The sequence below is a fragment of the Coregonus clupeaformis genome, chromosome 8 (assembly GCF_020615455.1).
Source record: "Coregonus clupeaformis isolate EN_2021a chromosome 8, ASM2061545v1, whole genome shotgun sequence".
In the NCBI taxonomy this organism is placed as follows: Eukaryota; Metazoa; Chordata; class Actinopteri; order Salmoniformes; family Salmonidae; genus Coregonus; species Coregonus clupeaformis.
Window position 1 is genome coordinate 35,947,855 of NC_059199.1, and position 26,117 is coordinate 35,973,971.

Below are 26,117 nucleotides of genomic sequence, written 5' to 3' on the forward strand. Positions count from 1 at the left end.
TATTAATAATCCTTGGACCCACCATTGGACTCTGCCGACTGCATGGGGTTGCTGTGGGGACCAGCAGATTGCTGGTTGGAGGCCAGTGAGATACGGACAGAATATACTCTGTTACAAACACTTACAAGAAAAGTCATAACAATTCCTGCAAATTAATTCATTAATTAATCTTTATACTATATGGACTATCATACTGATACCATCTATAGTCTGTAGTGTATAGGCTATTTTATCAATGTCTGTCTGCGTCCTCATGCCAACCGTGCCAACCTAAAAAACTCAATGGGCACATGTGCAAGGACATCCACAGGCCACTTGAGGGCAGTCTAAGCTGGGTACACGTAGTTCTCGATCCATAGTCAAGTAATTTAGTATGTCAATTGGTTCAAAACCAGACCAATATGAACTACATTACATGATAGCTGATTTATTTATGTATGATCAGTCCATAATACTCAATTTATAACAAACTGTTATGACCTCAAATAATAAAATAGTACAGATCCTACATAACATAGCAATATCTTAACGTTATGGATATGTTTCAGATGTAACTTCAGGCCTAACTCCCACATTCTGATTGAGGCCTTCATCAAAATGAACTGATATTCACTTTTGGTCTAGAGTAGGCCAAGAGTAGACAAATATGGTGTTTAGAGTAATGTTTACAGTGTGAGGGGAGGAGGTAGTTTCATACACAGAGTGTCAACAGACACCCAGCAGGTCAAGAGAGATCCTTGATAGCCTCGCAGCCCAGCCCTCTGCTCCCGTAGCCTCGCAGCTTGGACCAGAGGGCTGGGCTGCAGCTGTTCCGTTCAGCAGGCATCTCCATGCCACCAGAATGCAGACAGTAAACCTGCAGACACAGCTTCACACACACAAGCACACACACACACACAATCATTACCATATTGCTTCTCTATCCTCATGGCTGGCCCTGAACAACTTGGTGTCTCTCTTGTCTTTTTGGCTTATTATATGGATCTCTACTAAGCATACATCTCTAAATTATTTCTAGTGAAAAAATAGGACAAAGGGATGTAAACCAGTTTGTATTATTCAGTGAGTGAATGGTGCATGATTTATAAACTAGTTTATTGTTAGAGATTGCTCTCAGTCAGATTGAATAGTTTCAAAATGCTTATGCTATAAAGCAATAAGGCCCGAAATGAAAGTGCCTGGACACACAGCCCTTAGCCATGGTATATTGGCCATATACCACAAACCCACTAGGCGCCTTATTGCTATTATAAACTGATTACCAACATAAATAGAACAGTAAACAAGTATTTTTGCATCATAGCCCTGGTATATTTAAGCAATAAGGCCCGAGGGGTGTGGTATATGGCCAATGTACCAAGGCTAAGAGCTGTTCTTAGGCATGATGCAACTCATCCCAGAATGTTGATTGGCTGAAAGCCATGGTATATCAGACCATATACCATGGGTATGACAAAAAAAAACATATTTTTACTGGTCTTACTGTTCTAATTACGTTGGTAACCAGTTTATATTAGCAATATGGCACCTCAGGGGTTTGTGGTATATGGCCAATATACCACTGCTAATGACTGTATCCATGCACTCCACATTGCATCCTGCTAAGAACAGCCCTTCGCCATGGTATATTGGCCATATACCACAAACCCCTGAGGTGCCTTATTGCTATTATAAAGTGGTTACCAACGTTTACCACACCTCTTCGGGCCTTATTGCTTAATTATAATTATATGTCATTTTTTCTCATTGTCAGTATTTTTATGGATTTCTATATACTGTGATGGCCTCACGTCCCTGGCGTCTCGGAGGACCGGTGTTTTGGAAGGGTTGAAAGATGAAAACATTCATGGAGGAGCTCGATGATGTCATCTGAAAATTCACTCCCCCAAGTCAAAGGCGCCGATTTGTTCTCTTCGCCCTAGAGTTTCTCCAATGCATCGCGGACCACAGCACAAACCCAAGGTAGTCAAATAACTAAACTAAAACCGTAGATAAGCTTTGCTGTCTTAACGACGCGGGACTAAGGGGTTTTAGCGACTGGACATAGAACCAAACAGCCCCTTTTCTGTGGGCGAGCGCGTGAACTTTTATTGGAACCGCAAAAATGAATCGGAGTTTCAATAAATCCCAATCTTCCCTGCAATACTTGGATTGCATCGCGGTTGAAGTGAAAAGCAAGGTAAGCAGATGAAACACATTTAGACACCATCGTGGAAATTTTCTTTGAATTAGGTTAAATAGTTAGCCTAAGCTACTTCACATACTCTGGAATGGGGTTTCTGGCAAAAGAGACTCGGGGGTGGTGGAGACTGCAGACCATACAACTAACGTTACTTGCCTAGATTTGACCTGCCACATGCTATGGGAAAACTCGCACTCTCAACAATTAAGCCACAGTTGTCTAGATGATGAATTGGTTGTAAACTACTGTGGTTTTCACAAGGCAACGTCTAGGGGAAAATCCGCTGAAGACTAATAATGCGAATCCTGATGCCATGGCAGCAGGATTTTTCATTACTGTCAAGATTTTCTAGAAAAACTGGTTTTGCAATGAGGAAGGGCTGATTAAACGTTCATTATTAGAACGAAAGACTCCTGTTAATTCGCAAGAGAGTAGAGTCAAGACATGGATACTTTTTGAAACTGCACTCGATTTTATTGCTACTAAGTAACCGAGTTGACACTGACAGCGTGTGGATTTCAATAAAACCACGGCAATACACCGACCGACTTCACAATATCATAGCTGTACTTTCTCAAACAAATAACATTCCAATACAAGTCCTAACATCAATTAATTTAGTTATTTTAACACATTTGTTCTCATTGTTGCAAAACAACAATCTAGTCATCTATCGATGTGGCCCAGAAACCATAGCCGCGGGAAATAGAGGTGCTGCAGCACCTCCTGAAAAATCGGAATAAAAAATGAATACGAATTTTTTTTCTAAACAAAAGTAGTGTATTGGGCTTTAATAGTCCTGAATTAGTGGACGATAGAGCCATCTGCAGCTCCAGCCCCAAACTACTTCCCACCACAATGCCAGAAACCCGAGACATTCAGTGTTTTCGTTATTAGGACAACCATCTCTTGACCTGCTGGGTGTCTGTTGACTCTGTGTGAAGCTACCTCCTCCCCTCACACTGTAAACATCACTCTTAAGTCTGGAGTGTGTGCCAGCTACCTACCTACCAACCAACCAACAGACAGACTGGTGATAAGATGAAAAGGTGCTGTTGAAACCGTTTGAGTGGAATAGATAAGTTCAGAAACTAGATTTCTAAACTACTGGCGCTTGTCTTGCCTTTCCTCCATTCTAACATGTCCAGATATTGTACTGATAGTGTGTTCTTCTTCTACTAATATGATATCTGTTGCTCAGGTTCCTCCACCATTCCTCTCTATCCTCCTCTCGTATAAGGTTTAGGATGTAGCTGGAGCTGAGTCTAGTGCATTTGCAGGTGGCTTTCACAGCCTGTCCACTTCTTAGGCAGGTTGTATAATCTTTGTTGTGTAGTATTGGAATTTGGGGCTGGCTGTGTTTTGAAGGCTCAAGGCTCTCGTTGGTGAAGTGCATCATGGCACCATGCCCGCTGCAGAGCCGAGCCCCCCCTCCATTGTCTCAGAGGGCTGAGTGAATATTCAGCCTAATTCAGAGTTAGTATTCAGCCTCACTAATTCATACCAGGGCTGGAATGCTGCTGACCCACTGTCTGTCTCTCTGTCTGTGGTGAAACGAGGCCCTGTTTCGGGAGCCCTAGGAGAGGGTTAGGGCCCCCTTTTGGCTTCTCTGCTTCTCTCCTGGGAACCCCTTGAGGATCAAGCAGTTTAAAGCTTTGTTTGGGTGTTGTGTGTTTAAAACACAACCTCTGACAGGTTGAGGGGAAACTTTAGGAGAAATGTGTCATCAAGAGCCATAGTGGGATGGGTTAGGTAGGGCAGGACTAAACGTGTCATCACAGAACTGTCTGTTGTAGTGATAGCGAGTCAACCAGTGTCCTCCTCTAGTGACATAACAGCCTTACTCACCATCACCCCTCTATTCAGGCCTGTTGGAGTGTGACATCAGCCAGGCACCATCTCTCCACACTATCTGATGGAGTGAGTCGGTATCAGTCTCCTGGTGATGTCATAAAGGGTTTTAGTTCCTGTTTCTCACTGACCCAGGATGAGAACCTGTTCTCGGGGGAATTGTTCTGTTCTGATAACCCCAGACTACAACAGAACAGACCAGAACAACAGGGCTTCTCAAAGACGAGCTGTGTTGCAACGGGCTGGTTTGTCTCTGCAACCGGTGTTATCTGCAGAGATGTCATAAGATGGTACTGTAGCATTGTCTTTTCTCACCCTACAGTATCTACCTCACCAGTCATGGTTAATCTCTCAACCACTGGCATTTTCATCTCCATGCAAAACTGTCCGTAGGTCGGCTGGGTAGTTTAGACTAACTGTCACACGGGAGAAATGTGATAAGACAGAAGCCATTAGCAAACTTAGTCTAGCCTCCATTTCAGTCAGTGTGTTGGCCTAATGGTTGAGCAGTCTGTCTGTCAGTCTGTACCTGTCTGGACCCGTTGACATTCTCCTGTGAAAGAGGAGGAGATACTCTTTGTTAGTGTGATGTATTACTTTCAGGTTTTGATTCAAATTTAGCTCATGGCCTTGTCTAGACTTGTAGCTGGCTGATACCCTTTAGGCCCTGTTCTAACAGCTCATTCACATGGACGACACAGTAACGTACTGAAATGGAAAAAAATACACTGACGACCTACTTTTCAACAGCTAACATATCTAGCACTTCTAGAATTCTGTTTTTGGATCCATTTGATTTAAATGTTTCATAAAATCATAACTCAATGGTTTTCACAAGACCTCATTAGCCCAGAAGCTGAGAGATAATAGTCTGTCACAAACTCATCACTTATTGCTTAATGGAAGGTTCAATTGATGATTTATTTTAGTGTGTGTGCTCATGTGCAACTTTGCCTGTGTGTATGTTTATTTGTGTTTGTGTTTGGCATCAATATGAGTTGGATAACACACCTGGCATCGTACTGCCTCACCAACATGCTCAGATGATATTTCACATTGTAATCACAGCCTTCAGATGATATTTCACATTGTAATCACAGCCTTCATGACAGGCCCAGTCTAACGAAGGTCTCCCAGCAGTCTAACCCAGGCCTCCCTCTAGGACAAACTGCCATCAGACCTTAGTCTCTGAGCAGATAATTACCGGACCATAGCAGAGTGCAGCACATCGCGCCACCATCCACAAATTACTGCTGTTGTATTGTGACAGTGCAATGTTGTAATGTAACAGTGCTATTGTCAGAGACAAAGCCTAGCTTGTGATATGCAGGCCTAGTGCCCACGCATACAGTGATAGAGTTTCTACTGGCCACGTCAGTCACATGACTAGAGCTGTGACCCCTGGGTCACCCCAGCTGCTCTCCATGGTGGTCCAGACACACACACACACACACACACACAATGACATGCCAGTACAGACAATCATGCCTCTAGACATCCTGTCTGATCAAACCTTGGTGTGTCTGTGTGTGCGCAGTCAGTTCGTCCACCCCAATATAATGTTGCTCAGGCAGAAGACTGTGTTAGCGTCATCTCATCCAGATAGGCCTGTTTACTGCTGACTCATTCACCTGCATTGTTCCTTTGTCGAAGTCTGTTTCCCAAATGGCACCCTACTCCCTATATAGTGCAAGTGCACTACTTTAGACCTGTGGCCTTGGTCAACACTAGTGGACTAATAGGGAAAAGGGTGTATTTGGCACAAGTCTAAACCTCCACTTCTCTCTCTTGCTTCAGTGGGCTACATCGAAGACATGGGCTTAGCAGTCACATTGTAGCAATATGGCTCTTTTTTAAAAACCTGTCATCACTTGTTTGAGCGTTACATTGTGTAAATAGTTTTATTTGGGTTAGACTGTCTGTGAAGGTCAGAGTCATCATCTTGTTTAGACGTCCTGAATGAATATTGTCTGTCTGCCAATTCTGTTTTGGCTGAACATCATCAATCCTTGGTGGTGTTAGATTGGAGAACAATGTTTAAACCGTTGTAAATCACTTCCCTTCATACTTGCACTATGCAGTATGTTTAGTGTGCTGAAAATGTCACCCTTACATGTTAACGTAATAAGAACCCGTCTCATCCCTCAATCTTGTGACCCTGTGATTACTTAGCATATTAGGACTCTATTCCACCGAGGTTACTGATGTCTTACTATACGTTTATACGCCAGATCGTTTAGATTGAGTATAAGGTCGGCTCAAACTGGGTTCTGTGCTGGCCTCTGTCATCATAGCAACTCTTGGTAAGTCATCCCTATGTGTTGTCCTCTTCCCTGCAGTATGGAGCAGAGTTCCGGCGGTTCTCCGTGGACCGTTTCAAACCGGGGAAGTTCGAGGAGTTCTATAAGCTCATCATGCACGTTCACCGCATCGCCAATATGGAGGTCATGATTGGCTACGCTGACATCCACGGAGACCTGCTGCCAATCAACAATGACGACAACTTCTGCAAGGCGGTGTCTACAGCCCACCCACTGCTCCGGGTCTTCATTCAGAGACAAGGTGAGGATGAGCTACACCAATATGGTTTTGCAGTTTTCTCTATCAGAAGCAAGAGTTCTCTTTTTACATTGTCATTGGTTATGTACTGAATAGGGTCTGTTTTCTCACCACTAGTTGTCAGGATCCTTTTGTTTACCTCACACTGTCCTGTACTGCTAGTCCTCTGTGTGTGTGATGGTTTAGTCCTGTGTGCTATCTTAAAGGGAACTGCTTGCAGGTGAATGCAGCCAATAGAAAGAAGGTCGGTGGGAGCCAGACTGCTGACATACCAGACATTACTGAGAACAAAAGCCCCGCTTGAATGAGAGGCTCCTCACTGTGTAGGGTTGAGCTGAGCGGTGCTCATCCAAAGGCAACGCTCCTAAAAACTGAATGGGAGTCGTCGTCGTCCCCCATTTACACAAGGCCTGTGGAGGTCGCTTCCCCCTGTATACCAGGCATGGGGAGGCCACTGCAGCCGCCCCCAGCATACAAATGAATTCATCACCATTCATGTTTCATGTGGAATGTTCATGTCATTGGCTGTGTTGTGTTTCCTGGTGTTCTGTCCCGCTACATACTGCTACAGTCCGTGTTATGACAATACTCCCAAAGATTGTAATACAAGAGCCTGAATAACGCGGGGTGTTATCATAGCACATTGCTGACACAAAGGATTTGTCTGTTGAAATGATACCGCTCCAGTAGTCTATAATTTTATACAGAATGAAGAAGCCACAGGAATATTATACACAGCCTCTCCTAATAAAGAATTCATGTTTAATCAGGTCTTGTGAAGAGTTAAGTAAAGATGGTAAAGTATTCATATGTGTGCAGCAGGGTAAGGTGTACTTATTGCATTGTAACTCATTGTGTCAGCGTGAGTAGTATTTAGGGGATTTTGCACTGTAGTTTCTTTGGAGATGAGTTAACATTCAGGAGCCTCACTTGAGGCCATTGTTCTAACTTCTAGTCATACTGAGGCCTATTCCTGCCTGTGTATCTGTGAGTAAATGGCCCCTGTGGTGACTAGCGCTGGGTAGTACCAGCCTACCAGCAATGCACCAGGAGCACTGTGTTAACAAGCACCACAGGTTTCCCGTCAGTCACGCTGTCCAAGCGTCTCCTGACCACCCGGAGAACAATCCAGGCCTCTGTCAGAGACTGTCAGTAGTTGGAACAGGGCCTCTCACAGAGACATTAGTTTGACTCAGTCATGACTCTGTCACCCTGATCACACTTATCCTATTCTAATGCAGTATGGGTAATCTGGACCCGCAGACTGACTTAACCAACACGTAACTAGACCCTAACCTCAAAGGCAACAATGCTGCTCACAACAGCAACAGTGTTAAACATTCTCCCTCGCTCTGTTTTGTGTGACCTCACACTTGGAGAAAACTGTAAAGGAAATGATTTATGCAAAACACCCCTCTCTGTGTGAAACTCTGGAATCTGTTTATAAGACTGAACAGAGCAGGTTAATTTCCCTGACAATGGAGTTCCACAGCCCAGAACCCCTCACTGCCTGTCTGTTTATATAGACTTCTCTCTCTCACCACATGAAATCTGACCCAGCCAATCGGAGTAGACATAAAGTCAGACGAGGCCCCAGGGGCCAGGGAAGGGGGGGATCACTAGATCACCTCCATGCTCTACTGCCATGAGAAGGACCCATTGATGTGCTGCTGCACAGGTGCACATCTCCCCTACACCCCTCCTCCCGGGACCCATGAAGACCCTCAGATCTCTGGGTAATGACTAATCTGAGTCCAGGGGGGAACTGAACCTGGAAGAGCCCCGCAGAGGTCCATCTTCCTCCTGGTTTAATTTGAACTCACCCCCCCCCAACTACCTTTCCCCAACCCTCTCCCCGTGTGAGTGTGGGGACCTTGCTGCTGCTTTTACAAGGTTGTCTCTCTCTCTGACCGGTAACCAGGCCTGTCGTTAGTTTAGAGGGATCAGTCAGTAGCCACTTGCATCAGTGCAGCTGGCTTTCACCCATCCTGACTGTGCTGTCCATTGTTCAGTTAGTTATGAGGTTGTAGGATGATCAACATCAGACTCTGGGGAGGAGAGGGATAAGGATCTTTCTCCACCTGCTGTTAGACAGTATTTTCCTGTAAAACAGGGAGATCCAGGGAGATTGGAATAATTCCCTTACATAATTTCCTAGCTTATCCCGTTACTGGAGCCACGTCTGTTTGCAAAATAATGATTAATAAACTGCCGAGATGGGGAAGCCGTGGCCTCGACTAGTAAGCTGGTCACGGAGGGAGAACAATATTAGGACTGTCCTGGAGACGTATAGAGCAGAGACAGTGGGGAACTCTGGAACAGTCTATTCTAGTGTATGTCTGTTACAGTTCGGGAGCTGGGGAAGATACAACAGGAGTATGAGGACAGAGGAAAAAGAGTTTGTGCAAAGGAGTAGTGGAAAGCAGGCCTGTATTCAGGCTCCCTGCCTGAGACAATGTGTGGGTGTGATTGTAGCTGTCCAGTCATGTGGAGCCTGCTGGTCACTCACATTAGCTCTGGGTCAGAGAGCTGCAGTGGTGGAGCTTTGTCTGGCCTCCCTGGTACTGCAGTGGTGGAGCTTTACGTTGTGTCCGAAATGTCACCCTATTCACTATATAGTGTACTACTTTTGAAGAGGGTCATATAGGGAATAGGGTGTCATTTTGGAAGCAGCCTTAGTCCGGCCTCCCCTTTAGACCAGCTCTGGCCTGACAACTTCTAATGTAGCCCAAGCTGATGATAATGGCTGCATAGTGTTAAGGTTCAACTTGTGAGTTCTAATTTTTTATTCAAAACTTTGCCACAATGCAAATTGATTCTAATTGCACTATAAATACAGAATGAAATAGCTGGCACACATGGTATACATCAGGGGTAGGCAATAGATTCAGCCGCGGGCCGATTTTTGTCCGAGTGAATTGTCGGGGGGCCGGAACATAATTACAATTTGTACACTGCAAATTGACCACAACTAAGGCCAAAAACAAATGTTATTTGAAAATAACAATTTCATACAGTGCCTTCAGAAAGTATTCACACCCCTTGACTTTTTCCACATTTTGTTGTGTTACAAAGTGGGATTAAAATGGATTTAATTGTCATTTTTTTGTCAACGATCTACACAAAATACTCTTAATGTCAAAGTGGAAGAAAAATTATAAGATTTGTAAAAAATAAAATAAAAATACACTAATATCTTAATTAGTTAAGTATTCAACCTCCTCAGTCAATACATGTTAGAATCACTTTTGACGGCAATTACAGCTGTGAGTCTTTCTGGGTAAGTCTCTATAGCTATCCACACCTCGATTGTGTAACATTTGCCCATTTTATTATTTTCTAAATTCGTCAAGCTCTGTCAAACTGGTTGTTGATCATTGCTAGACAACCATTTTCAGGTCTTGCCACAGATTTTCAAGCAGATTTAAGTCCAAACTGTAACTCGGCCACTCAGAAACGTTCACTGCCTTCTTGGTAAGCAACTCCAGTGTAGATTTGGCCTTGTGTTTTAGATTGTTGTCCTGTTGAAAGGTGAATTAATCTCCCAGTGACTGAACCAGGTTTTCCTCTAGGATTTTGCCTGTGCTTAGCTCCATTCCTTTTTTATCCTGAAAAACTCCCCAGTCCTTAACGATTACAAGCATACCCATAACATGATGCAGTCACCACTATGCTTGAGAATATGGAGAGTGGTACTCAGTAATGTGTTGTATTGATTTGCCCCAAACATAACAGGACAAAAACGTAATTGCTTTGCCACATTTTTTTCAGTATTACTTTAGTGCCTTGTTGCAAACAGGATGCATGTTTTGTAATATTTTTATTCGGTACAGGCTTCCTTCTTTTCAGTGTCATTTAGGTTAGTATTGTGGAGGAACTATAATGTTGTTGATCCATCCTCAGTTTTCTCATATCACAGCCATTCAATTTAAAGTCACCATTGGCCTCATGAGTTAGGAAGGACGCCTGTATCTTTTGTAGTGACTTGGTGTATTGATACACCATCCAAAGTGTAATTAATAACTTCACCTTGCTCAAAGGGATATTCAATGTCTGCTTTTAAATTTTTACCCATCTATTAAACCAAGATTGAACTCTTTGGCCTGAATGGCAAGCATCACATCTGGAGGAAACATGGCACCATCCCTACGGTGAAGCCTCTCTCAGCCTATTGCGGACAGTCTGAGCACTGATGGAGGGATTGTGCGTTCCTGGTGTAACTCGGGCAGTTGTTGTTGCCATCCTGTACCTGTCCTGCAGGTGTGATGTTTGGATGTACCGATCCTGTGCAGGTGTTGTTACACGTGGTCTGCCACTGCGAGGGCGATCAGCTGTCCGTCCTGTCTCCCTGTAGCGCTGTCTTAGGCGTCTCACAGTACGGACATTGCAATTTATTGCCCTGGCCACATCTGCAGTCCTCATGCCTCCTTGCAGCATGCCTAAGGCGCGTTCACGCAGATGAGCAGGGACCCTGGGCATCTTTCTTTTGGTGTTTTTCAGAGTCAGTAGAAAGGCCTCTTTAGTGTCCTAAGTTTTCATAACTGTGACCTTAATTGCAGACCGTCTGTAAGCTGTTAGTGTCTTAACGACCGTTCCACAGGTGCATGTTCATTAATTGTTTATGGTTCATTGAACAAGCAGTGGAAACAGTGTTAAAACCCTTTACAATGAAGATCTGTGAAGTTATTTGGATTTTTACGAATTATCTTTTTTTGCTGAGTTTAATTCCTCTTTGACATTATGTTTTTTTTTTTTTTTTTTTTTTTTTTTGTCATTTAGCAGATGCTCTTATCCAGAGCAACTTACAGTTAGTGCATACATTTTATTTATTTTATTTTATTTTTCATACTGGCCCCCCTGGGAATTGAACCCACAACCCTGGCATTGCAAACGCCATGCTCTACCAACTGAGCTACACAGGACTATTGTGTGTAGGCCAGTGACAAACTCTCAATCAATTTTTTTATTCAAACAATATGTGGAAAAAGTCAAGGGGTATGATTACTTTCTGAAGGCACTTTACCTTGATTACATACAGTGGGGAGAACAAGTATTTGATACACTGCTGATTTTGCAGGTTTTCCTACTTACAAAGCATGTAGAGGTCTGTAATTTTTATCATACAGTGGGGAGAACAAGTATTTGATACACTGCCGATTTTGCAGGTTTGCCTACTTACAAAGCATGTAGAGGTCAGTCATTTTTATCATAGGTACACTTCAACTGTGAGAGACGGAATCTAAAACAAAAATCCAGAAAATCACATTGTATGATTTTTAAGTAATGAATTTGCATTTTATTGCATGACATAAGTATTTGATACATCAGAAAAGCAGAATTTAATATTTTTTACAGAAACTTTTGTTTGCAATTACAGAGATCATACGTTTCCTGTAGGTCTTGACCAGGTTTACACACACTGCAGCAGGGAGACCTTCTCCAGATCCTTCAGGTTTCGGGGCTGTCGCTGGGTAATACGGACTTTCAGCTCCCTCCAAAGATTTTCTATTGGGTTCATGTCTGGAGACTGGCTAGGCCACTCCAGGACCTTGAGATGCTTCTTACGGAGCCACTCCTTAGTTGCCCTGGCTGTGTGTTTCGGGTCGTTGTCATGCTGGAAGACCCAGCCACGACCCATCTTCAATGTTCTTACTGAGGGAAGGAGGTTGTTGGCCAAGATCTCGCGATACATGGCCCCATCCATCCTCCCCTCAATACGGTGCAGTCGTCCTGTCCCCTTTGCAGAAAAGCATCCCCCAAAGAATGATGTTTTCACCTCCATGCTTCACGGTTGGGATGGTGTTCTTGGGGTTGTACTCATCCTACTTCTTCCTCCAAACACGGCGAGTGGAGTTTAGACCAAAAAGCTATATTTTTGTCTCATCAGACCACATGACCTTCTCCCATTCCTCCTCTGGATCATCCAGATGGTCATTGGCAAACTTCAGACGGGCCTGGACATGCGCTGGCTTGAGAAGGGGACCTTGCGTGCGCTGCAGGATTTTAATCCATGACGGCGTAGTGTGTTACTGATGGTTTTCTTTGAGACTGTGGTCCCAGCTCTCTTCAGGTCATTGACCAGGTCCTGCCGTGTAGTTCTGGGCTGATCCTCGCCTTCCTCATGATCATTGATGCCCCACAAGGTGAGATCTTGCATGGAGCCCCAGACCAAGGGTGATTGACCGTCATCTTGAACTTCTTCCATATTCTAATAATTGCGCCAACAGTTGTTGCCTTCTCACCAAGCTGCTTGCCTATTGTCCTGTAACCCATCCCAGCCTTGTGCAGGTCTACAATTTTATCCCTGATGTCCTTACACAGCTCTCTGGTCTTGGCCATTGTGGAGAGGTTGGAGTCTGTTTGATTGAGTTTGTGGACAGGTGTCTTTTATACAGGTAACGAGTTCAAACAGGTGCAGTTAATACAGGTAATGAGTGGAGAACAGGAGGGCTTCTTAAAGAAAAACTAACAGGTCTGTGAGAGCCGGAATTCTTACTGGTTGGTAGGTGATCAAATACTTATGTCATGCAATGAAATGCAAATTAATTACTTAAAAATCATACAATGTGATTTTCTGGATTTTTGTTTTAGATTCTGTCGCTTACAGTTGAAGTGTACCTATGATAAAAATTACAGACCTCTACATCCTTTGTAAGTAGGAAAACTTGCAAAATCAGCAGTGTATCAAATACTTGTTCTCCCCACTGTATAGACACGATCACGTCTCTTATTTTTTTTTATTTGTGTGAATACTTGAACAGATTTCCAAAATTAAACTGGTGATTTTAGTATTCTTTTAGGACCAAAATAAAAATCACTTGCGGGCTGGTTTTGGCACGCAACCTCTGGTATACATGCAAAGCATAGATGGGGTTTTATTGTTTTGCATTGGGACAATTCCACAGTAACGGAATTACGCTTTGACTCAGTTCTTTCACTTTAAAATGTATGCCAAACAAAAACCATTGATTTCAAAGTTTAACAAACCATACAACTCTATGCACAAGGACTACTTTTAACAATTTCCACAGAATAATGTATAAAAACGTATTTAGTGGAACTGTGCAGATGTAAACTTTGTTCACAGAATTACGATAAAATCTCCCTCAGGTTTTTGTTTGGCATAGGCCTACATTTTTAAGTGAAAAATCTGGGTCTCAGAGCAATTCCGTTACCGTGGAATTGCCAACCCCTTTTTTAATACTTTTTTTCTGGTAGATGTTTTCTAAGAGCCCTTTTCCATCTGTTTATCCAGAAATTAAAGCCCTTACTAATGCCACATTTTTAAGATGGAAAATGCTTAAAATGTATCTATGCCTTAATTTCCCAAAAATATAGACTTAGCTTTCATTTGACATGCAATTTGTTATGCTCCTATGAACTTCACATGTTGGTGCACATGGGTCCTGTTAGATGGAAATGCCCATAGGCAGAAATTAGGAACGCATTTCACTTCACATGTTACTGGGGACTCATTAACCTCCATTGTCAGGTACAGTCAAGTGTTGTTGTTTTTCTGGTTGAAAGCACTGCTTGTTTGACGTACCTGAATCCCCCCCAGTGCAAGTAATTAATCAAATAAAAAAAACACACATTCATGTAGAGTTATAAAGTTAATGTTGAATCTGTGCCCATCAGAATCCTACCTTCAACCACACTAATGTAGCAGACTTCGTGCCTTCAACCAAGCAAAATAAGTTTCTGCTTTTTTCACGCTTTGGTTTTGGGGGAAATGTTGTTTTTGAAGACAATGCCAGCGCCGAACACAGACTAAACTTTAAACAGACGACGACAGCCCCTCTTTCGCAAAACCCCCAGTTTAAATAGATACTGGGAAGTTGGGAATAAGGAGGTGGGTGATTTAGGCCAAGGTCGTCGCGGTGTGGCATGTTTTAACATGTGGTGTTATGGGTACATAACCTCAATAACATTCTGGTAACTCGCCTGTGACAACTAGAGACAGATAATGGTATTAACCAAAACAGTGGCTCTGTTACTTACTTAGTACAAACCCACAGGACCGGCTGTCAGAAGGAAACAACAGCTTTGTCCAAGTTTATCTTTTAGTTTAACACTTAATTTGGCAAGGATCATAGTGAACAAATTGGTATTATTGTTTTTGCTGCTTTCAGACTTGGAATTGAGTTGTTTTCACAACAGACGTTCAGGGAAAGTATTATTGTAATTGTAGACTCTATATGAAGCATAAATCTGTTGAGGAATAAAACTTGGCATGGTCTGAATGGAGAAATGTCATTCACACCGCAACAGAACCCTGCCGTGGGGCAGTGTCTGGACTGGACTGATTATATAGTGAACCGGCTGCTTTGTTATATTTCTATCATTACTAAACAAAGTGTGGTGGTGCTTTACTAAGCGTTGAAACAAACATCCCTCTCCAGTAAGTATGAGTGAATTCCCCAGAGAGGATGTGACTCCAGACCAGAGTATTGAAGAGAGCCAGTCAGTCAAGTCTGAAGTCCCTACAGAGGGCTGAGACGGAGAGCCCAGACTGCAGACTCTTGGCCAGCTAGAGACGTAGAGAAGGCCCAGACTGAAAAATAACCGCTCAGATGAGATCTAATTGAGTCGAAGTCTTAGCGAGATGGAACTTTCATTTGTATTGCCATTTTAGATTTTAGTTTTATCCAAAGTTAATCTTCCGTTACAGTATTTTTCTTAGATCCATAACTTTCTCCATCTCGTCATGATGATAGGTTATTGTTGGAGGAGAGTCCATTTAGCATGTCTGTTAGCACACACGTCTCTCTGTTAGCAAACATCTCTGTTAGCAACGCGTGTCTCCATTCCCCCAGGTGTAGCCCACCTGAGGTATGTGAGTAATAATCATTGGCTACAATTTGCAAAACATCCCGACCAACTCCTAAAGACTTGCCTGTAGATTCACTACACCATTAATCTGTCAATGCATCCCTCCTATGTAGGCTGGGTGTTATTTGTGTCTGTCTACCACAGCAGCCAGCCACGGGGTACTGTCTGAACATCTGGTCCACCCAGACCCCTCATTGCCACAGGGCTTCTGAGAACTCCTCCCTGGAACGGGAACACGTTGTGTTACCACCCTCATTGTACTGGAGACTCCTCCTGAAGAGAGACACACGTGACAGATGTGTTTTCACCTCTCCATCAGTGTCGTGTAAAGAGCTGTGGCCCCTGAGCATTTTGAAGCAGGGTGTAGAGTCATTTAGCATTAGCCCTTCATCCCCCCCAGTCAGAACAGTGACAGCAGAGCAGGCTTAGGGATGTCACTCCCGTGCTGAGATCGGATTAGATGTCTGATTAGTTTAATGTAATATTTATTCATGCGAGAATTCTACCTTTCTCCTCTTCCTGGCCTTATAGAAGTATACAACCTTCATGCTGCCTGGTTAGAGGAGAGGACAGCAGCACCCCTTGTATTATCAGCCATCGGAATACATTAACTGTGCAGTTGACTTGTCTTATTGTCCATCTCTTGCGACAATTTTTATAAAAAAAGTTCACGTCATCGTGGCCCCGACAGCAGGCCTCTCCTTTCATGCTGTAACTGTTATTTTGTCCTTTAGAAGAGAGGATGTCTGGAGGCTCTGCAGGGATAAAAGCCTGGTTCTGTTTGGGATAGAGTGGTTATGAAACGGGAAATGTATGAGCTGGTCCACATGTTGCTCTGGACAAACAGACAGGCTCTTGAAAGGGGAGGAAGAGAACCAGCTGTCAGTAGCCCCTCCATCCCACCCCTCTGCCCCTCTGCCCCTCCCCCACTTCCACCACTCCATTCCCCAGCGTTAGGTTTCTTTCCTCTCACTTTGGTGAAAGTGCTGAAGCTTACAAAATGACAGTTCAGAGAGAGTCTGAAAGAGGGAGAACAGAAAGAGAGAGAAAGGCCTCTGCAGGTTTAGGCTAGTCCAGTCTGCTGTGGTTCTGTTGTTATTCCTCTGTCAGACATCAGACAGCCCTGTCTGGGTCATTGGTAATCCCAGTCATATCCAGAGGTAGACAGCCTAAGCAGCACCATACTAGATCAATAACTCCCAGAGAGGGGGGACACTGGCTGGCTGCAGATGAACAGACCAACATGCTGTTCATAGAAATACCTTCCTGTATGTTTTATAGCAGTTGTTTTGAAGGGGAATGATTGGCCTGGCTGGCTGGTCTATGTTTGGCTTCCCTCTACAGTATATTTGGTTATCCTGCCTGCTTCCCGTAGTAGGCTGTCCTGTGTGTGTTCCTGGACCGTGTCAAGTGTATCTACACTACGGTGGTATGCTGGCCTGACCAGAGCAGTTAAAAGTGGTGTGTGGTCGTTTCCTCTTGTGCTCCTCAAAGAGAGCGCAGTAGTTGGAGTGTGATGGAGCTGTGGCTGCCTGCTAGGAGCAGCATGGCGGGTTAGCACCATGCCTGATTGGGGCTGGCCCTCTCTGTCTGCCTCACTGCCTGTTCTGTTGTAGCAGGACCATTATCAACAGTGTGGACCTAAATCAAACCCACTTGTTTGGGTCTCAGTCATGCCACACCACCCTCTCCTCCACCCACACTCTTCCCATCAACAAGGCCAGATACAGTAGTTTAGTTTACCCAAGCAAGCTTTTCTGATAGCTTTACTTTGACTTCTCCTGTTTGTGTCTTGGTGTTTGTTGGTGTTTGTAGTTGAATGGTTGTTTGTGGAGTGAGTCATTATACGGTCATGGTAACAACACAGCAGCTTGTTGTTTAGGAGCTTAACAGGAGCGAAGGATGGTTGGGAGGAGAGCAAAGCGGAGGATTGGTTGGTGGAATAGAGTAATCTGCACTCCTTCCTTTATTAATCTCCCCCTCCTTGGATCCCTCCTTCCTGGTCTGCTCTGTCTGCTCTTGAGGTCACAGCCTACACACACACACACACACACACACACACAGACACACCTCTTTCTATCCTCTCTCTAAACTAGAGTGGAGGAGTGTGTTCACTTTAATTAAACTCTTAACGTCTGTTTTTTTTCCCCTCTCTCTCCTTCATTTTGCTTTACGACCTGCTTTGAAAAGGCCTCGGCTGAGTCGGCTCCCACAACCTAAGTTTCCAGACACACTGCCATGATTCCTGTGTGAGTTTCTCTCCCACATAATCTGAGACTGTGTCTGTACCACTGCCTGTTAGTTTATATGACCTGTTGTGATTCATATGGCTGTAGTTCTCCAGAGACTTAACAACCACCACCAGACCACCAAACCCTTTTTGCCAGCTGCCAGCTCCTCACAAAAACAACCTGTAAATATGTCTGCCCAGCCCATTCCTGCAGCAGCCTGAACTGTGAGTGTGTTTTTAGACCAGGTAAAGGAGGGGAGGTTTAGCCTAGAGCGAGGCTATCGTTATTGATAGCCCCAGCCAGGCGGTGTTTAGTGGATTCTGGACCCGACCCAGTCACATGTGGTTTTGGAGCGAACTATCCATGTGCTGGGCGAACCCTGGAAGAGGTTCATTGTGGAAGCTGGTCGGGGAGGGAAACGTTTAGTTTACTTTATATCCACAGGCTGTTTGAGGAGAGGGTTAGGCGCAGTCTCTATGCAAACCACAAACCAGCTCTCTCCAGTTCCTCTAATTACTGATCTACTGTAGGACAAGGTCAGACATGTGGGGGGTGTGTCTGTCACAGTGCATGCTTGTGTTGGGGATTATGGTGCCCTTTGAGAAGGAACTAGGTTACCTTGTTTTAAAGCCTTGCTGCATTCACTGGAAATTGGCAGGGACGTGCCTCGTCTCCTGTCGAGTGCTGAAACGGCATCCTTTATTCTATACAGAACAAAAATATAAACGCAACATTTTACTGAGTTACAGTTCATATAAGGAAATCAGTCAATTGAAATAAATTCATTTGGCCCTAATCTATGGTTTCACATGACTGGGAATACAGATATGCATCTGTTGGTCACACATGCCTTAAAAAAAAGGTAGGGGCGTGGATCAGAAAGTCAGTCTGTATCTGATGGGACCACCATTTGCCTCATGCAGCGCAACACATCTCCTTCACATAGAGTTGATCAGGCTGTTGATTGTGGCCTGTGGAATGTTGTCCCACTCATCTTCAATGGCTGTGCGAAGTTGCTGGATATTGGCGGGAACTGGAACACGCTGTCGATCCAGAGCATCCCAAACATGCTCGATGGGTGAGTATGCAGGCCATGGAAGAACTGGGACATTTTCATCTTCCAGGAATTGTGTACAAATCCTTGCTACATGGGGCTGTGCATTATCATGCTGAAACGTGAGGTGATTGCGGCGGATGAATGGCACGACAATAGGCCTCAGGATCTAGTCACAGTATCTGTGCGTTCAAAATGCCATCGATAAAATGCAATTGTGTTCATTGTCTGTAGCTTATGCCTACCCATACCATAACCCCACCGCCAACATGGGCACTCTGTTCACAACGTTGACATCAGCAAACCGCTCGCCCACAGTACGCCATACACGTGGTCTGCTGTTAGGCCGGTTGGACGTACTGACATTCTCTAAAAAGACGTTGGAGGCGGCTTATGGTAGAGAAATGAACATTCAATTCTCTGGCAACAGCTCTGGTGGACATTCCTGCAGTCGGCATGCCAATTGCATGATCCCTCAACTTGAGACGTGGCATTGTATTGTGTGACAAAACTGCACATTAGTGGTCAGTGTAGTTTACTCACGTTTAAAAAAAAACATGGGGTCTAGTTCTTTTAGAGTGTTGTACTGTCTCGTACATCATGGTAAGGTTATATCAAGGTTAACTTTTACTTTCAGCAGTCTCTTGTCTTTCACATAATACCGTTTTAGTATCTCTAAACCATTCTGGAATGCCATAAACATTCAAAACTGTCCTTGTAGAATCCTGTAGAGTTGTGGTGTTTGATGACCGGGGATCAGAGAGTAGAGTTCTGTAGCAGTCATAATCAGCCCCATCTCTCCCTCTCAGGCAACACGGCTACATGTGCTACAGTTTCTGGGCCCTTTAACAGTCCCAGCAGCTTGTGAGCACGTGGGGTTGACCCGTGAGAAAAGAGCAGTGAGAGAGTGAACGGAGCGGTGCAGGGAACGTTGTGTTCTGAACATCACCACTGCCTCCTCTGCCACAGTTTATTTCTGGAGTCCATAATTACTAAGGAGGGCCTCTCCTCCTCAGCTACTCACCACCTTAACACACTGGTCTATCTGGGAAGCCATGTTACCAACAGGTCCAAAGCCAAAGCAGAAACGTATCTTTGTCCACGTAGTCCTAACTGTAAACACCCCCTATGAAGTACGGATCATGAAACAAGGAATTAGAAGAACCATAATTGCTCTAGGAATTGGTTCTCTCCTATTTAGGGATGTCCACATGTATTGGTTGCAATATTGCCTGCTACTTAGCATGTAGGGATCCACATATCCCGTCACCTGAAAGCCATCAGATGTTCATCCACGAGACCAGTCACCCTGCGTAAATGTTTGCAGCAGTCATTATCTAGTCCATGACCATGTGACCTCGGTCATAAATTCATCATCATTGAAGCAAAAAACATAATCTCTGCATGGTCCCAAATTCCCTTTGCCTGATCAAGCCCTGCCAGCTGCTGCTGTGTGTGTGTGTGTGTGTGTGTGTGTGTCTTGTGGAACCTAACCAAGAGACAGGCTCTCTGCTCTGGCCAGAATCTCACTACAGCATCTTTCCACCCCCTCTCAGTGAACTAACACGATTAGCCCTGATGCAGCAGTTCAGTGGGCACACGAGGGCATCACTCAGTGTCTGTGTTTATATTTGCACATCATGTAATACCACCGTACCTTCTCCGCTATGCAATCCGGTTTCCGAGCTGGTCATGGGTGCACTTCAGCCACGCTCAAGGTCCTAAACGATATTATAACCGCGATTGATAATAGACAGTACTGTGCAGCCGTCTTCATCGACCTGGCCAAGGCTTTCGACTCTGTCAACCACCGCATTCTTATTGGCAGACTAAATAGCCTTGGTTTCTCAAATGACTGCCTCGCCTGGTTCACCAACTACTTCTCAGATAGAGTTCAGTGTGTCAAATCGGAGGGCCTGTTGTCTGAACCTATGGCAGTCTCTATGGGGTGCCACAGGGTTCAATTCTTGGGCCGACACTTTTCTCTGTGTATATCAATGATGTCGCTCTTGCTGCTGGTGACTCTCAGATCCACCTCTACGCAGACGACACCATTTTGTATACATCTGGCCCTTCATTGGACACTGTGTTAACAAACCTCCAAACGAGCTTCAATGCCATACAACACTCCTTCAGTAGCCTCCAACTGCTCTTAAACACTAGTAAAACTAAATGCATGCTTTTCAATCGAACGCTGCTGGCACCCGCCCACCCGACTAGAATCACCACTCTTGACGGGTCTGACCTAGAGTATGTGGACAACTACAAATCCCTAGGTGTCTGGTTAGACTGTAAACTCTCCTTCCAGACTCGCATAAAGAATCTCCAATCCAAAGTTAAATCTAGAATCGGCTTCCTATTCGCTAACAAAGCCTCCTTCACTCATGCTGCCAAACATGCCCTCGTAAAACTGACTATCCTACCGATCCTTGACTTCGGCGATGTCATTTACAAAATAGCCTCCAACACTCTACTCAGCAAATTGGATGTAGTCTATCACAGTGCCATCCGTTTTGTCTCCAAAGCCCCATACGCTACCCACCACTGTGACCTGTACGCTCTTGTTGGCTGGTCCTCACTACATGTTCGTGTCAAACCCACTGGCTCCAGGCCATCTATAAATCACTGCTAGGCAAATCCCGCCTTATCTTAGCTCATTGGTCACCATAGCAGCACCCACCCCGTAGTCTGCGCTCCAGCAGGTATATCTCACTGGTCATTCCCAAAGCCAACACCTCCTTTGGCCGCCATTCCTTCCAGTTCTCTGCTGCCAATGACTGGAACGAATTGCAAAAATCTCTGAAGCTGGAGACTCTTATCTCCCTCACTAACTTTAAGCATCAGTTGTCAGAGCACCTTACCGATCACTGCACCTGTACACAGCCCATCTGAAATTAGCCCACCCAACTACCTCATCCCTATATTGTTATTTATTTTGCTATTTTGCACCCCAGTATCTCTATTTGCACATAATCTCTTGCACATCTAGCATTCCAGTGTTAATACTATTGTAATTATTTTGCACTATAGCCTATTTATTGCCTTACCTCCATAACTTGCTACATTTGCACACACTGTATATATATATTTTCTGTTGTATTTTTGACTTTATGTTTTTTACCCCATATGTAACTCTGTGTTGTTTTTATCGCACTGCTTTGCTTTATCTTGGCCAGGTCGCAGTTGTAAATGAGAACTTGTTCTCAACTGGCTTACCTGGTTAAATAAAGGTGAAATAAAATAAAATAAATAAAGTGTATATGTTTTTCCTAGAAAGGCTCTGTTGTTACTTGCAGTCTGATGGGGTATTCTGCAGGGTGTTTCACTATTGTTTAAATACTCTGTCAATCCCCCTGTGAGAGAACAGCACTGAATCTGACATTATTTTGTTGTTTTCTTGTTTAGGGTGGGGTGGGGTGGGGAGGGGGATTGTTAATCTGCTTTATTCTGCATCACCATGGCGATGGCATGTTCAATTCTGATTCTCTGTCTGGTTTCTCTGATCTCCAAATTGTGTTTTGTGTAGATTAAATATGAACAGGCTAACACAACACTCTTCTGACTGTAGTATGGCTTCCAGTCCACAGTTGGTGTTTGGGGGTAGTGGTTGGGGTGTGTATGTGTGTGCTGAAGGGGAATTAAAGGAACAATTCATCTGAGTTGAGTGTGTTCAGAGAAGAGGCAGATATAGGTCATCATGCTGTAAAACAATGAGACAGCCTGCTGTGCCTTACCCCCTTTTAACTCTAACATCCCCTACCACACCAGGACCATGGAGGCACTTGGTCAATGTTAACTGGCAGTGGAGTGTTTGATTGGCTGCAGAGGATCAGGAGAGCTGTCAATCACAAAATTATATTTGCTGATTGGCTGAGCCGGGACATGCAGGCAGGCTACAGACCTGAGCATGAACTTTTTGAAATAAAACGATGATGCCCAACCTCATATTGCAGAAAATGTATTTTAGAGGAAAGCAATTTCAATAGGTCAGGCTTAATCCCATCCCTTGTTTACCTAATATAAACATCTCAAATACCTCTCTGTGGTCCTTTGCTCATAGAGGGTCTGTGGTCTGATTTTAGTTCTCTCTTATTGGCTTTGTGACTGCAGCCCAATAACTGACAGCAGACATACAGAGGGAGAGCGAGAGATGGAGGGAAGGATGGAGGAGACGGGCCCCTCTACAAACATGTGGGCTGTCGGCCAATCAGGCCAGTTCAACAGTTCAGGGCGGTGGGATGGGAGGAGGAGAAAGGAGTTCCAACTCTTCTCAGATGACTAGTGGAGACTAGACTTGTAGACAATATGAACCGTTTAGTTTTGTAGACTATAGATACTGACAGCTAGAGTGGAAGCACTTCAGTTCACCAGACAGAAGTTTGGCTCAGCTGTCAATCTATAGTATAATACCTCAATTTATTGAATAGAGTTTGTGTTCCTGCCTTATCACTGTTGCAAGCAGTCCTGACTTTAAAGTATTTGTGCATTATCTCAGGGGGCCCATTGTAAGAAAATGTATTTTCTGCTTTGTTTGAGAAATGAAGTTGTGGGCAGGGTAGGAGCTACTCCGTGTGTGTCATTGTCTGAAAACTAAGTCAGTGGAGCATGGCAGGAGGCAGGCAGAAGTGGAGAACCTGACACGCATGTCAGCAACACACAGGAAGCAGCCTGGTTGTGTGGATGGTTCAGGTGTAGCAGCAGAGCTTCAGACCAGGCCTTTTGTTGTTTCAGGTGTAGTTCCAGCCCGGACCTGTCCCAGCCTGCATAACGGTTACCCAACAACACCCAAGGACAGAGAGGTTCTACTGGGGGAGGAGAAGGGCTGACACTGCCCCATGTGGACAGAACCAGTCTCTCTCTGGCTCTTACACAATGTGAAAAAGGAATTTCGCAATGTGAAATAATATTATGGCTAAGGCGCATTATAAAATATGTGCTCTGCACAGTATGAGTTATCATGTGCAGGATATTATCAAATTATCTCACATTGTTATGGAGATGTGATTTATGTACAGTAAGTTAAAATTCATTATTCTTGCCAACCACAAAATAAGGTATGTCTCTCTCTGAGAGGGAATCGCAGTGAAAGCAGTTTTACTGTGGTTGGATTAAACCCTCCAAAGCATTAGCTTACTGTGAGACTCTCTGCCTCTCTCTCTGTGTTTTGTCTTTCTCTAATGGTGGATGAAACCACTAAGCTTTGTCACCATTTAGTCTGCAGTTACCTGTCTAAATCCCTTCTTTCCCATTCCACCTCCCCCCTATCCTTTAATGATGCGTAGCTAGCTCACTTCTCCCTGTGCCTGACAGGAAAACCTCAAGTTAATCGGCTGCAGTCCCAACTCCACTTGGCCACTGGTGTAATTCTCACTAGTACGTGAGTTTGTGTTTGCCAGTGTGAGTCGTGTGTTTGCCAGGGTAAATTAGAGGGCTGGTGTGTGAACGTTAACCTGGACTGTTGTGATTGGACAGGCTGGTATTAGGGATTAACATGGGTAACTGGGCTCCCTGGACTGTCCTGGTAACACTTCACCCCCCTCCCCCTCACACAAATTTGCCATACATTCAAAGCACGCTATTAATTGATACTGCCGGACTGCACACATATGCAGTTAATAAACCCTACAGGAAACCCCTACAGTATAGCCTATAAAATAACGCGTGCCTTATTGTGACTCTTCAAATGGTCACAAATGTGATAGGCATATGCACAATTCACTACATGGGCATTTGTCACAGACCATGAAGTCTGTTAACAATTCAGGGAGGCATGAGGGAAAATTCTATCTTAGATCCTAGGCTATTTTCATACCCAGTCCCAATCGCACTGAAACCCCAAATCCTGACTCCTGTCTCACATGAAAATTCCTAACTTTATTCTGTAATCCATAGGTTGCATTATCAAAGCATGTCTCTCGCCTATGCATGTCAAAATACCGCTATAAACATTTCCCCCGCTTCTTTGCGCTGTCTTGTATTTGCTGCCAATATGAGCACTTCGGTAGAGAATGTGTGATCAACAAATAGTATGAGAGTAGATATTAATATTTTAAAAACAGCTGGTCCCCGATAAGATACCTTGATATGTAAACTATTTCCTCTCTTCATCTCCCCGTTATTCATGAGCTGATCTGCTATCTGTATAATCATCAACTCGATTTTGCCAAATTATAGGAGATATTCTGTCATTCATTAAAGGAGGTTATCTAGCAAGCTTAACAACTTTGGTCATTTGACTTTTGTTTGACTGCCGTTACAAAGTGTGTATGATTCGACAACGCTATAGGCCTACCCGGGGTGCGCTTTTGCACCCTGAGTGTCCTCCGTGTCGAGATAGCCTACTTCTGAAATGCGCTGAATTAATTGAGGCGCATGATAAAGCGCTGAATTTATGAACGGCCTGTTTGGTAGTTCACAAGAATGTCATTGGCGTTCAAAGATGGTTACTCTATCATTACATCAGTTTCATTTGCTCTGAAATCTTTACATATTGGAGCAGCCAAGCCGACAAGGTGGCGCAGTGCCCCTCTTATTTGGGGAGAACCCTGGCATAGTGACCATATGTTGGTTTTAAACGCTTTAAATGGGCACTTTGGATTTTTGCGGTATTTCCCGGGACTCTCTGAATAAATATGAATTATTCCCGATATTAAAACCTCGATTTCCTGGAAAATATTCATCCCTACTGGGTATAGGGCGCCATGTGATCTGGTTGTCAGACTCCCCGGATCCTCTGTAATGAGGGGGAGATGTGGGGTCCGGAGGAGATGTGGGATGGGGATAAAGAGATATGGAGTGTGTGTCGGTTAAGGTACAGTCCTTATCCTTCTCTCAGGACCTGCTAGTTGTCACCCAGAACCTAGGGAGATTAGAAAGAGGGTTAGGAGGAGGTTAGGTTTAGGAGGTCTGGCTCTGCTCACTGACTGACAGGCAGGCTGGTGAGGGGGTGGAGAGAGGCCAGGCTAGACCAGAACAGGCCAGAGAGAGGCTGTATCTAGTGTCCAGGCAGTGATGCGATCATGGCTACACCCTCATTCACCACCACACAGAGTTTATCAGCAAGCCCTCCTCCTCCCCCTCTGCTGCCCATGTAGATGTCTGTCTAATTTGGGGTCAATGGGACGGTGGTGGATAATCTTCTCTCTGGAGTTCAGAAACTCTCTATTGAACTTTAATCAAATGTCACACCCTGCACTAATAAAGCATTCTGATATTTCACCATTACTGGAACATCCAATGATACTTGGTTTACAGTCTGAGGCTGTCTATGACTAATACAGCTCTGACTCCAGGCTTTGTGAGTATAATGTATTAGACCAGGGGTTCCCAAACGTTTTCACACAGGCCCCCCTTCCAGCATTGGGGAACACCCCCGTGAGCGCGCCACATCTATTTCTATGGGCACAAG

General features: G+C 44.3%; 1 protein-coding gene across 1 annotated transcript in view; it reads left to right on the plus strand.

Moving 5' to 3' along the window:
* Window positions 1–1,856: 1,856 nt before the first annotated feature.
* The window catches only part of LOC121571967 (partitioning defective 6 homolog gamma-like), a 39,004-nt gene continuing 14,743 nt past the window's right edge, over window positions 1,857–26,117 (plus strand). The window contains exons 1-2 of the mRNA XM_045221983.1: window positions 1,857–2,179; window positions 6,373–6,595. Coding sequence (XP_045077918.1) covers window positions 2,105–2,179; window positions 6,373–6,595 — 298 coding nt within the window. The 5' untranslated portion in view covers window positions 1,857–2,104. The remainder of the gene's footprint in view (window positions 2,180–6,372; window positions 6,596–26,117) is intronic.